Source organism: Micropterus dolomieu, linkage group LG04, assembly GCF_021292245.1.
Source record: "Micropterus dolomieu isolate WLL.071019.BEF.003 ecotype Adirondacks linkage group LG04, ASM2129224v1, whole genome shotgun sequence".
Taxonomy (NCBI): Eukaryota; Metazoa; Chordata; class Actinopteri; order Centrarchiformes; family Centrarchidae; genus Micropterus; species Micropterus dolomieu.
In genome coordinates, this window is record NC_060153.1 from 22,000,301 (window position 1) to 22,013,357 (window position 13,057).

A 13,057-nucleotide genomic window follows, 5' to 3' on the forward strand; every position below is an offset into this window, starting at 1 on the left:
CCAGAAACATGACCCCACATGAATGCTAATGTTTCTCTGTGTCTTTGGTTTTGAACTTCAGGATTTACAATAATACTTATAATAATATAATAAATATATTTAAAAAAATTATGCAGTAGCATCCAAACATGTTATTCTCACAATGTGTATGCAATCACAAACTTAAAAACTTAAAGAGACAAAGATTTAGAAAAAAAACTTTTTTTTTTCTTTAATGATCTGTGTGCTCTTGGACTGGTAAGTAGTCTAGTAACAAAAAAGCTTTATAAAAAATTTTTTCAGAGAGCTAGTAGCGTCTGTACTTTTCAAACATGCTTTATATATATATGTGTGTATATATACATATATATACATATATATTGTGTAGACATTTTCATACTCATTCTCTCATTAATAAACTACATGTACAACACACTGCTCACAGAATTGAAACAGGACGGACACAACCTACTTTTTCTTAGTAGTACAACAATCAGTTGCTTTCTCACTGTGCTTTCCTTCAACACCATTACATTCACTGGGTTTATGTAAAAATTAATAAAAATAGCTACAACATATATCACATTTGTAAAAAATATATTACATCCTACGTGCCAAATCATTGCAAAGTGGTAATTAATAATACTAACATGGAAATCAAAACGTGCTTTACAGTATCATTTGAGTTGTACAAAATCAGTATATATTTACAGATGACGTATAGAGCGGTAGTGGTTTCTGTGTGCTCAGGATTCCTCTCACAGGTGTATCACATGTGACGTTACGGTCAGTCACAAGGACAAAGGGTTGATTATCCTCAGTACCCTCCCTCTTCCTTTCTCTCAGTTCACTTGTTTTCTTTTATGGGTCACATACATTCTCTCACAAGCTCTACGCTCTCTCTCTCTCTCTCACACACACACTCTGTCCGAATACTGAGGTATGTGGTTTGACTTTACGGGAAATGGTCTCACATTCTTCAAATCTCTTGTCTATCCTAACCAGACATCAGGCAGCAGGTGGCTGGTACAGGCAAAGGTTGGTGGAGGTGAGGTTTAGCAGACAGTATGGTGGGGGGACAAGGGGCTGTCCAGGGTCTCAGTTGGAGACAGATCTGAACTCGAGGTTTTAAACATGGACGAGATGTGGAAGGCCTGGGGAACACACAAACACATAACCAACCATAAGACGCTAACAGACGCTGACGTGTGGACACGCACAGATGTACAAAAACAAGCAGGCAAGGTATACTGACCACCCAGTAAGCAGTGAGGGCTCCCTGTATGTAGCCTGTTAGCACATCAGATGGGTGGTGCCTGTAGTCTGAGATGCGGGTCAGACCTGTGTAGACTGCCAGCAGAACCAGGAAGAACTGCAGTGCCGGCTTCAGCAGCCGAGCCCCACGCCATGTCAACCGTGCCTGCAGGTAAAACTACATGACAAAAATGAATGTGATGTTATTTAGTGCGTAGAAAAATAATAAGATAAATAAATAAATAAAATAATAATAAGATATTTGGCCTTATTCATTGATGGGTAATTTTGAACATTTGGAGAAACTCTCAGGAATTTACCTGTTTTATGCCTGCTTTTTTTATCTACTCCTTTTTAAAATAGCTCTTGATGCCATTTGTGCTAATGCAAACTCAGCAATTTGTACAATCCCCACAGTACTAAATAAATCAGTACTGAGAGGGGTGTCAGACTCAACACTTCTGTATGTATTAATTAGTACGGTAGTAGTTTTTTTGTGACAACTTGATTGAATGCTGTTAATTGCACCTACAGTCCAAAAAGTCCACAATGAAATAACAATAGCCTTAAAACTTGATTTTACGTCAGTGCCTCTCTCCAAGATGGCTCTCCAAGATTACATAATAATGCTGGTGATGTCTGAATTACCACAAATGCTAGGGTAGGTAACACTGGAGAGACTTGCAAAAGACAACTACATTTTGAAAGTATCCCATCGGAAAAAAATACCACCCCCTCCCTTCAGGCCTCCGTCCAAAACCACTCCCCTAAAACACATTTTCATGTGCAGTGCATGCAAGGGCAGAGTGTGTGCAGATAGGTAGTTAGGTAGGTCAGTCAATGACTGGCTGTGCTTATTGCAGTCCTGCGACAGCGCAGTTACCCACTTTACCTGGTTGGAGATCTAGCTAGAGATTGATGCTGCTCTCAAGTTATGGTGAAAACAAACATAAACAAGCCTTTTGGATCTTATTGGTGCAGCAGGGCATTGGATGTGCCTTGTTTTTAATCACCCCCTTTTTCGTAAGCTAAATGCAATGAAGAGCTGTTGTAACAAAAAGAAGGGCAACAGTTGGAGAAAGTAATGGCACACACACATATTAATATGCTGCATGCACATAGGTACATACTGTATGCAGTCACTTGCATAAATACGCATATTAATGCAGAGGCTTGCACACACACACATTCACACACAATGGAGGAGAGCAGTGAGGCGGTGAGGCGAGGTCACACTCCTCCCACAGCAGAACAAAGCTGTCTCTGTTTGTCCCATTTCTCCTTTCAGTTCCTGTCTTTCTCCCTATCCTCTTTCATTCTCCCGATTTCTGCTGCTAACTGGACCGATGATGGGTGCCTGTTTCATTCATTCTCTCTCAGCTTTTTGTAGAGAGATGGTAATTGGAAATCGGAAAGATAGTCAAATTGTGTTTGTGAGTGTGTGTGTGTGTGTGTGTGTGTGTGTGTGAGAATATGTGGTGAAGACAATGCAATGGATAGAAAGAAAGAAATACTCACCGCTAAATAGAGCATTGTATACATTGCAAAGGAAGCATGACCAGAGAAGAAGGACTTCCTAAAAAAATTGGAGAAGAGATTAGAACAATGCAGAACAAAAGCACATTACACAACAAATGTGCATAAACACACACACGCACCTGGCCTCTTCCTCCAACCGGTGGTCAGGCTGGTGGCAGTTCACGGTTGCAACGTAGGTGCCAGGGGTGCAGTTTAGCGACGCGTATGTGACACCACACACAGACAGGAAGTGTGGTCGCAGCCGCCCGACACTTAGTTTGGCCATGTTGGTCAGTGATTGGCCAACACAGCAACCGAACAGGAAGCAGCCCAGCTCCTTGTACAGGCAGGACACATACAGGTTCTTGACAAAGGCCTTGGAGCTGACGCCTCTGAAACGAACCCGGTAACACTCCCCGAGGGCGATCTGGTGGTGGACACGTAGTCAGAACCGTCATATCACATTCCCCTCATGTTCCTTGTGAGCTGGGACATGGTGTACAATGAATAATGGACTGACTGCTATGACAGGGATGATCAGGATGATGAGTACTCACAGTGAGGCCGGTGATGATGATGCCACCGGCAATGAGTAACTCGTCTGGTATGGCCTCTCGGTGCAGGTAAGGATAGGTGATGCTGGGGTCGCCGCACATGAAGCCCCTTCTGTAAGGTCTCATGGCCTTCAGTTCACATGCAAAGAAAGGGATGGAAGCTGCACAGAAGGAGGAGGAAGAGGAAGATGAATGGAATTGGACCAAGAAGGATATCACAACAATCCCCAGCGGGAGTATAGATTCCTCATTGTGATGAGAAACTATAGATGATGCGTAGGAGGAGAAAAGAGGAGCAAAAGGATGAGAAGGGGCTCTGGGGAGGAATCTGCAACCTTAGTCACCTCTGTGTTATCGCTACATACTGCATGTGCAGACAAAGGCTGGGAATCATTTGACTTATTTTGATACTAAATGGCGCCTGTGTACTAAAACCAAAATCAGATTTTCTTCAATAATTTACTTTGAGGAAAAAGATGTTTTTCTTATATATTTGAGCCTAGCTAGAGGTGTGGCTCTGGGGATAGCAATGTCAGTCAGTTCACCACTTTGGTCCAGACTGAAATATCTCAACAACTATAGGATGGATTCATCGTCCTCAGAGGATGAGTCCTACTGACTTTGGACATCCCCTGACCTTTCCTCTAGCACCACCATGAGGTTGACATTTGTGGTTTTGAGTAACTCTCAACTATTATCGGATGGACTACCATGAAAGAAGTACAGTCTCACAGAGCTGGTAACATGGCTGTAGGCGCCATGAAAAGATGCTTCTTACATTTTAAATGTTGTCTAAGCACAAGCAGCTGTGCAAAAAAAATACAGCCTAAAATGGGCAAAAGTAAAAATTTTTTTATGCCAGCCTTTCGGTACGTGACAGCTTTGGACACCCACCATGGACACATTTTTGCCAGTACCCTAAAAGCATTGATGTTCACTAACACCGTAGTACCATAATAAACCACTGAAAATTTGATGCCCTTGACTCTTTGTCCCTGTCACACACCAAGAGATGCACATTAAGTATCACATTAATCACAGATGAAAGTAATAAGGCCTAAAATTAAAAAGATAGATGTAGGTAACTGAAATTCAAGGCTAATAAAACTGACAGGGAATTTGACATTAGTGAAGAGACTGAGAAAAGGAGGGAAGGTCAAACGAGGAATAGTTTTTCAGAAAAATAAGGGTGGGAACCCTCAGTTTTTCTCTGGAGAACCTAACAAGTTAGACAACTATTAGGAATGTGAGGGTCTGGAAATAGACAGCAGGCAGAGCTCAATAGAGACCCAGTTTGAACTGCATATGTGTGTGTGTGTGTGTGTGTGCGTGCGCACGGGGGTTGTTTGTGACTTTAGTTCAACTCTTCCCTTCAAAACAAAGCATAAATGCTGCAGCAAACCAGAGCCAGAAGCAGCCTTTACACTGTCTCTGTTTGTCTCTGGGTGTCCTTCCCTTTCTCTCTCTCTCTCTCTCTCTCTCTCCCTCTGACTCTCTCTCCCTCTCTCTTCCCCTCTCTCCTTCTCCCTCTCTCTCTCTGTCTTGCATGCCTGCAGACACACAGGAGAAAGAGGGGAGAGAGACAGATACTTCTAGCATGGCTCCCTCCCTTCATGCACATCTGTTTTTAACACAGACTACCTCTCCATCCACCTTTTTCCAATTAGCCATCATTACATAACCACCCTCCTGTCACATATAGGGAGCATGGGAGGGAGGGTCAACAATTACACTCGTGTGCACACGCGCGCGCGCGCGCACGCACACGGTGAATCGTGCATTTATTTATTTAGACCAAACACAATTCCCCGTGGCCCTGCTCTACCCTGAGAACTGGGGTTGTCATGGAAACTGTAGAGGTCCCTGGGCAATGCAAGAACCAGCTGGCACGGAGAGCTCGAGAGCACGCACGAGTGGAAAACAGAGAGCCGCGGACAGCCTACATGTAGATGGAGAGCGAACTTGAAAAACTTTCTTTCTTCCTTCTTTTTTCTCTCTCTCGTTCTTACCTCTTTCTGCTTTCAAACCTGGCGTTAATTTGCGGCTCATATTCTGCAGGGCAGCAGAATGACTACATATAAAGGAATGAAAACAAAGCGGAGCAGAACTAAAATGCTTGAAGTTAACTTCCACTAGAGATAGCCTACCTTTAATTGTAAGGAATAACAACTTTTGGGAGGATTCTTTAAAGCTGCAATATAAATGGGTACTAAATAAATATGCAACTAATGATTAGCCTACTTTCATTGCCTATTACTCTGCCGATAATTTTCTCAATTCTTCGGTTAATCAGGTGGTCCATAAAATGTAAGGAAATAGTGAAAAATCACAATTTCTTAACGCCTACAGCGATTGTATCAGGTTGCTTTTCCGAGCAACATTTCACGACTAACAATATTCAAATGTATTATCTTTATATATATATATATATATATATATTTTTTTTTTTTTTTGCTTAAAAAATGACAATAAACGCTTCATTGATTCCTGCCAAACGACCAATTGATTATTAGCATGAGTAAAGATACACGGGCGTAAGAGACCTACTTTGTTAAGCTAAGTTAACTCGGTGTAAACTCAGTATTGGTTTACTGATTTGAGAATTTGCATTGTCTGCATTTGCATACTAACATAGCATATATATTATGGATGGACAAAATAACATTGCAAACCATAACCTAACTCCATATGGCTTTTACATTGGCCACAGATCTGCATCTCTTTGACACAAACACAGACTTACAGATATGTCATAATGGCACTATTTTGTTGGAATTAATTATATTGTACATCTAATATGATGTGTATATGTGGATATTTACCAAGGAAGAGGCAGAGGAGGTCTAAACCGACCAGAAGTTTTCTTTTGGATAAAGCCGGTCCAGTTATCTCTATGAGTCTCTTCCCAGTGCCGTTCTCCATCCCCATCCCGGCTGCGGCCAGGCTACTCTTGTTGTCCGTTAGTTTAAGCTGGAGGTCCGCGCTGGAGACGGGCACACCGGCGCTCTGCAGTCCACATTTATCCAACATGATCACTGGCTGCGGGTGGAGGGTCGGAGTAAAAAACTTGTTGGCATCAGAAACTTGGGAGCGCCCTTGAACTACTCATGTGCAGAGCTGCGGAGAGACTGCAACTAAATCCACAAGTTGCCACAGTATTTAATATTCTCCCCGCAGCACGCGTTGCTTCACTGTCAAAGTAAATTGTCTTTTTTATGCATTTTTAATTTCATCACAGAGTCTGCAGGGCTCGCCCTGACTCGTTGCAGGACATCCGTCACCTTGAAGATATGTTCCACGGTGGAGCGAAAAACTCCAGACGGGTTGCGAAAGAGACCCTCAGGGATACGACGTGTATCTCTCTCTCTCTCTCTCTCTCTTTCTCTCTCTCTCTCTCTGCCCATTACGTTGGTAAAACGTGATGTGGGTGTAATTTCCAAGAAAGGAGAGGAAGAGCATCAGGTATGTGTCACGGGGACGGTGGTTGGATGTAATTTGGGAGATATTTCTCCATCACTAAGATTCACCTTTCACCTTCATTTTGTTTGTTTGCTGGCTTTAATGGCTGTTACCAAGAATATATTAATATTTAATATAAAAATGATATCAGCCTGGACTGGCCCCATATCTCTAGAAATCATCAGGTTTACTTTAATATCAGGGTATACATCATTACCACTTTTATCATTACATAATTTGTTTCGCTCATTAAAGCAACTACAAGGAGCTTTGATTTTGCGTTGATTCTGGCGGCCCCTGTGGACAATGTTTCCTCCGCGTCCTATCATAAAGATCTTGATCTGGCCAGCACCTGCATTTGTTTTGGAAGTGTGAAAGAAAGACGCAACTTATTTTTAAATAGACTTGTGTTTTTAACCCTCTTCTGCTCGAGCTTAGGTAAAGATACACATGCGTAAAAAAGAAAATCTTTTGATGGTACATGAAAAAAAATGATTCCACATCATTTCTTGGTTCATTTTGGGACATTCTATTGATAAAACTTTTTCTATTTTTTTAACATTCTATTTTAAAATTTTTTTTTGGACATTCCCGCCCCAAACCATGGTACAGAATCATACAGACTATTATGAATTCACAGATCATAAGATAATGCTCAGACAGTGATGCAAAATCATAAATATTTTTTAAAACAGTCAAGATCATTAAGTAAAAACGAAAAAACACTAGATACACATTAATAAATTGGATTTGACACAGACGGTTTGTAGCTATCATGTAGTGTGTCGTGTCATATAATGTTATTTATGTAATGACATTTCACTCCCTGTGAAACTTCAAAAAGCAGTTCTCTGCTGTGTACACTTTTTGCATATTACTTTGGGTGTTCCTGTGTGAGGTAGCCTACTGTCCAAGCTGACATGCTGGTTCGGGATAGGGTTGGGTATCATTTTTTTAAATAAGTAAAATTTAATAAATAAACAAATACAACTATATTTAGAGCTTATATTGTGAACTACAACATGTAAAAATATGTGATAACATCCAAAACATGGTCATTAAAGACCTCCTTGAAAAGTGGCCCTTATCGCACAAGTTGCCATGAGGCAAAAAAATGAAAAACTGAATTTCTGAACATGCAAAATAAAAACGAATGTCAAAAACCTGACAAAAGGCTTCTCTAAACCTTCATACCAACACAATTTTTATTTAAAGTTCATGTCAATTTAAATTAGATTTCTAAACCAAATAATCTTGCCTTCTTCTCACACCACCTGCTCCTGTGACCAAGTTTCAGAAAAGGAAGTTCCACCTTCAAATGGTGCTTCATAGTGACCCCCACACATTATTGGACTGTTCAAGACAGTTTATTGACAATTCTAATTGATTGCAATCATTTAAAGAAACAACAATTACTGAATATGGGGCTTAAGAAAACTTTTGGGACATTCTATTGATAAAACTTTTTCTATTTTTTTAACATTCTATTTTAAAAAATTTTTTTGGACATTCCCGCCCCAAACCATGGTACAGAATCATAAAGACTATTATGAATTCACAGATCATAAGATAATGCTCAGACAGTGATGCAAAATCATAAATATTTTTTAAAACAGTCAAGATCATTAAGTAAAAACGAAAAAACACTAGATACACATTAATAAATTGGATTTGACACAGACGGTTTGTAGCTATCATGTAGTGTGTCGTGTCATATAATGTTATTTATGTAATGACATTTCACTCCCTGTGAAACTTCAAAAAGCAGTTCTCTGCTGTGTACACTTTTTGCATATTACTTTGGGTGTTCCTGTGTGAGGTAGCCTACTGTCCAAGCTGACATGCTGGTTCGGGATAGGGTTGGGTATCATTTTACTTTAATCGATTCTAAATCTGTTTCCAATTCTACTAAATGATTTCAATTTTATTGGCTCCTGGTTCTGGTTCTGACCCCTTCACCACAGATCTTTATCCACTTCCTCCTTGCTCATCTTCATGGCTAAAGTGAAGAAAGGAGTCTCTGCACTAGGGGGGTCTCTGGTTTGGTCTCTGGTGGGGACTCGTCTCTAAGAACAATATATATTGGAATCATCTGTAGACATCATTCGTTTACCTTCAGTTTAAAAGGATAATGTCTGCTCACCTGTGTTTTGTGCCTGAGTGTGAGATGTTGCTTTGTTGAGGTACTGCGTAACAAATGACATGGCATTAGATCCGCTTAGCAGGTCCCTGCAGATAAGTGACACTTTTTTAAATAATAAAATGCTCACTTCAGTTCAGTCGGAGCACCCCTAAAATATGCAGAAAGTTCAAATCAAGTTCAAAACCCAAACGCACGTTTCTTATCGAATCCATGGTTCTGGGAAATGGTTCATGATACCCAAACTTAGTCAGAGATGGGAGTCATCTTTATCTGTGTCTTCATCTTCCTTCTCCCTTTTTATATAATTTTATTGACAGATACTTAGATACCAGTAAGTTTCCACTGGCAACAAAAATACAACAAGAATAACTAAGGCTTGATATTTGACCCCTTTTTGTATATTGTCTGCCATATAAACCTATCATTTGAATGACAACCAGAGCTACTGAAAGAAGTTATTTTTTTACTCCTGCTCAAGCCTTTTTCTCCAGTCCACTCCTCCTCACTGTCCCTGCTGTCAGATGGGATTGACCTAACAGACGAATCCTGCTCTTTAGTTACATAGAACAATTTTTCTGTGGAAATGTGTAAAAATAAGTAAAATTTAATAATAAACAAATACAACTATATTTAGAGCTTATATTGTGAACTACAACATGTAAAAATATGTGATAACATCCAAAACATGGTCATTAAAGACCTCCTTGAAAAGTGGCCCTTATCGCACAAGTTGCCATGAGACAAAAAAATTAAAAACTGGATTTCTGAACATGCAAAATAAAAACGAATGTCAAAAACCTGACAAAAGGCTTCTCTAAACCTTCATACCAACACAATTTTTATTTAAAGTTCATGTCATTTTAAATTAGATTTCTAAACCAAATAATCTTGCCTTCTTCTCACACCACCTGCTCCTGTGACCAAGTTTCAGAAAAGGAAGTTCCACCTTCAAATGGTGCTTCATAGTGACCCCCACACATTATTGGACTGTTCAAGACAGTTTATTGACAATTCTAATTGATTGCAATCATTTAAAGAAACAACAATTAATGAATATGGGGCTTAAGAAAACTTTCCGTTGCCCTCAGGCAACGGAAAGTAGATGTAGATGGTTAAACAACTGTTTACAGGATACATAGCGATGAGATGAACTATCTATTTGTGGCTCTGTATGATTGATAACAATAATATGAAGATGTTGAAACAAAGAAAACTTTGTTTTAGTACAGTTCATACACCTAGGTTACACAAAGCATTCAATTACCAGATTAGGTTGCTCGATAATAGTAATTTTGGCAAGAATGCTAAAGTTATCAACATTAGTTAGACTATGTCATGTCCTCTTAACCACCAGCCAGATACAGCTTGGTAGTAAGGCCAACATACAATGTTACATTACCAGCCAGATGTTTTACAGTAATGTCCACTGTGACCTTTACCTCCATGGACTGTACACAGCCGAATAAAATAGACATATTACATACCTGTCTGTGAGAAAGAGGGCCTATTCAGGATTGGTTTTGAATCCTTTCTGTTGAATGACCGACCAAGGTTGACACGTTTTTTTTCACCTGTGCCCTATCAATGTCTGTATTTCTCTTTGCCTGGGAAAATGTAAACATTGGCTCTTCTGGTCTGCCTGCTGTAAATCGTTCCATCTGATTTTACGTGAATTCGGACCCGGTGACCGGTATTAAGAATATACAAATAGCCAGTCTTCTTGCTGATGTTCTTGTTTACTAATGTAGGTCATGTAAAGACATCAGTGTTACACTGAGACTGTTTCATAACCAGTTAAAAACTCTGTGTAGTACATTTAAACTGGTTGGCACAAAAAATAGACTAAATGTGAACTTTAAACAGCCTAGATTTTGGTGCAGATCCTCTACAGCTGTTTTCCAGGAGGTAAGGTCATAAATCCAACCTGGCAACTCAATAGTTGTTCCTAGGCTTATAACTGATCTATTAAGTTTATGTTAATTAGATATTCCCTACTAAAGGAATAGTTTGACATTTATTGAAATATGCTTATCCAAGAGTTAGATGAGAAGATTGATACCACTCTCATGTCTGTAGGCTACTGTAAATATTAAGCTACTGCCTGCAGCTGGTTAGCTTAGCTTAACTTTGGACTTTCTGTTGTATCATTACTTCATGATTACATTGCCATTACTGAGCGTAGTATTTTTTGTGTCCCCCTTAGGAACAGCATCAAAGTGTCAAGTACTGAAAACAAGCCAGACACCTATTAATGTTCAATGGTTTCAAATTTTTAGACCACACTTACCCTACGGGTCACATTTACATTACATATTACCACAACTTCACTTGAGGGAAGCAGTATTGCCAATTAGCACAACAAAAATGTGGCATTACAGTATAATTGTAATATTACCCTGTTAAATAACCCAGCCTCTTTTCTTCTTTCTTTCGCCTTTTTTTTCTTTTGCCTTTCTTTTCTTCAGGAATGAAGTTGATTAGGGGTAACGGACCAAAATAATATTGTTTATATTTAAAACAACATGGGAAATGAGACACAACAGTTTCATCACAGTAAAAGAAACCCCATGTAACAAGTTCCTTTATTTAACCGTACAGTGTAGTAAATCGCGTGTATGGAAAGGTTTTGTCACTTACCTCTATAATTAGAGTGGGGAAGTCTGTGTTTGCACTTGTTCTGATAGTGAAATTGCAGTTGCAGCAGTGCATTTAGGACAGTCTGCTGCAGGGGGCAGCAAAAGCACAGCCAGGGGAGGTTTCATTCCTCTCTTCTGCTGATGGTCAGCAATTTTTGTTTCATTTCTGTACGTAGAGAAAAACAGAAAGAGGGCGAGAGATAGAGTATTGTACTTTTGTGAAGTGAAAACAGAGACAGTGATTTCCCGGTGAGAAAGCCCTGAACATCACAACGGTGTTCTTTCTTTAGTCAGAAGGGCCGTACCTTACCCCGACCACAGAAAATCCTGCTGTGGATGTGAAAACTGCGCGCGCGCGTGTGTGTATGTGTGTGTGTATGCGCGCGCGCATGCAGTAATTGATTGCCCTAAGCAAGCCTAATAAAAATTACGTCACTTCTGTTACACTTCTCTCTGGTCTTACATCATTTTCAGTAAAGAAAACCCAGTGGCCTTCCATCTATGAAATGATAACATTCCTCAATGTGACATATTACAGCACTCGCTGAGTAATGCAGCCTGTCACTTCCTCTGATGAAAGGTGGAAAGCAGAGGTTTATCGAGACCGAGACAAGACCAAGACCAGTTCCCTGCATTGCATGGCATGCAATAAAATGTGGAACGAGGTCATAGGCAGCCTATTTAACAAATTGATCTGAAGGATCCACATTCTCAATAAAACACCCACATACAAACACTAAGAGCTGAAATCAACGTAAACATCGCAGGGAGGGGTGACAGTCGTTAATTAAGGTTATTGGTTGCATTTGAAGCAATATGTTTTACTTCCAATCAAAGTTAGGATGTTAACAAATCAAAGCAATTTATTGATATTCCCAAAGTTATGGTCTTGAATAGTCTTGAAATAAAATCCCGAGTCCGCAATGTCCCGAGACCGAGAAAAGACCGAGTGCAAATGTGGTTGGCTACAACACCAGTGATGTCCTGATATTTGCACAAGTGTGGTTAGTTTCATAAGGGAATGGCCCTGCAGGAGCATATGACCTTCTACAAACTGTATGTCATACTTGTAAGACAGCCTTTCTCATTTTCTCTGTTTAATGCTGACTTCCCCTTCTCTGTCCATCACTCCCACACAGAAACAGTCCCTGCATCTTCCCCATCACAGCCACTGCCTATTCTCACTTGTCATTCCTCATTATATTTGAATCACTGAAGCACGTTTTTGGTTCTCTTTTTTAAATCTGCATATGGTTAGATTGCGTTTTATGGGGACTTGTCTACTACAATATCACAAACAATGTCTCAGTTACAGACCTGCAACCGCAAAGGTTCCTGACCCACTCAAAGCTCTTTAAAAAAAGGAAAAACAACATTTTAAAAAACCCCTCAGCACAGGAGGAGAAAACAATAAAGAAACCTCAGAAGAGGACATTTAAACAAAGCAGCCCCTCCCATCAGTAGCCATATTGTAGGTGGGAAAATAGAAATTAGACAAAATGGGCACAAAGAGG

General features: G+C 39.9%; 1 protein-coding gene across 1 annotated transcript; it reads right to left on the reverse strand.

Moving 5' to 3' along the window:
* Window positions 1-237: 237 nt before the first annotated feature.
* Window positions 238-6,550, reverse strand: LOC123969846 (phospholipid phosphatase 3-like). The gene is made up of 6 exons (XM_046047570.1): window positions 6,128-6,550; window positions 3,309-3,466; window positions 2,892-3,178; window positions 2,752-2,809; window positions 1,235-1,411; window positions 238-1,133 (listed from the first exon to the last, which is right to left on the reverse strand). The coding sequence occupies exons 1-6, from the start codon at window positions 6,333-6,335 to the stop codon at window positions 1,035-1,037; spliced, it is 987 nt and encodes a 328-aa protein (XP_045903526.1). The 5' UTR covers window positions 6,336-6,550; the 3' UTR covers window positions 238-1,034.
* Window positions 6,551-13,057: the final 6,507 nt, after the last annotated feature.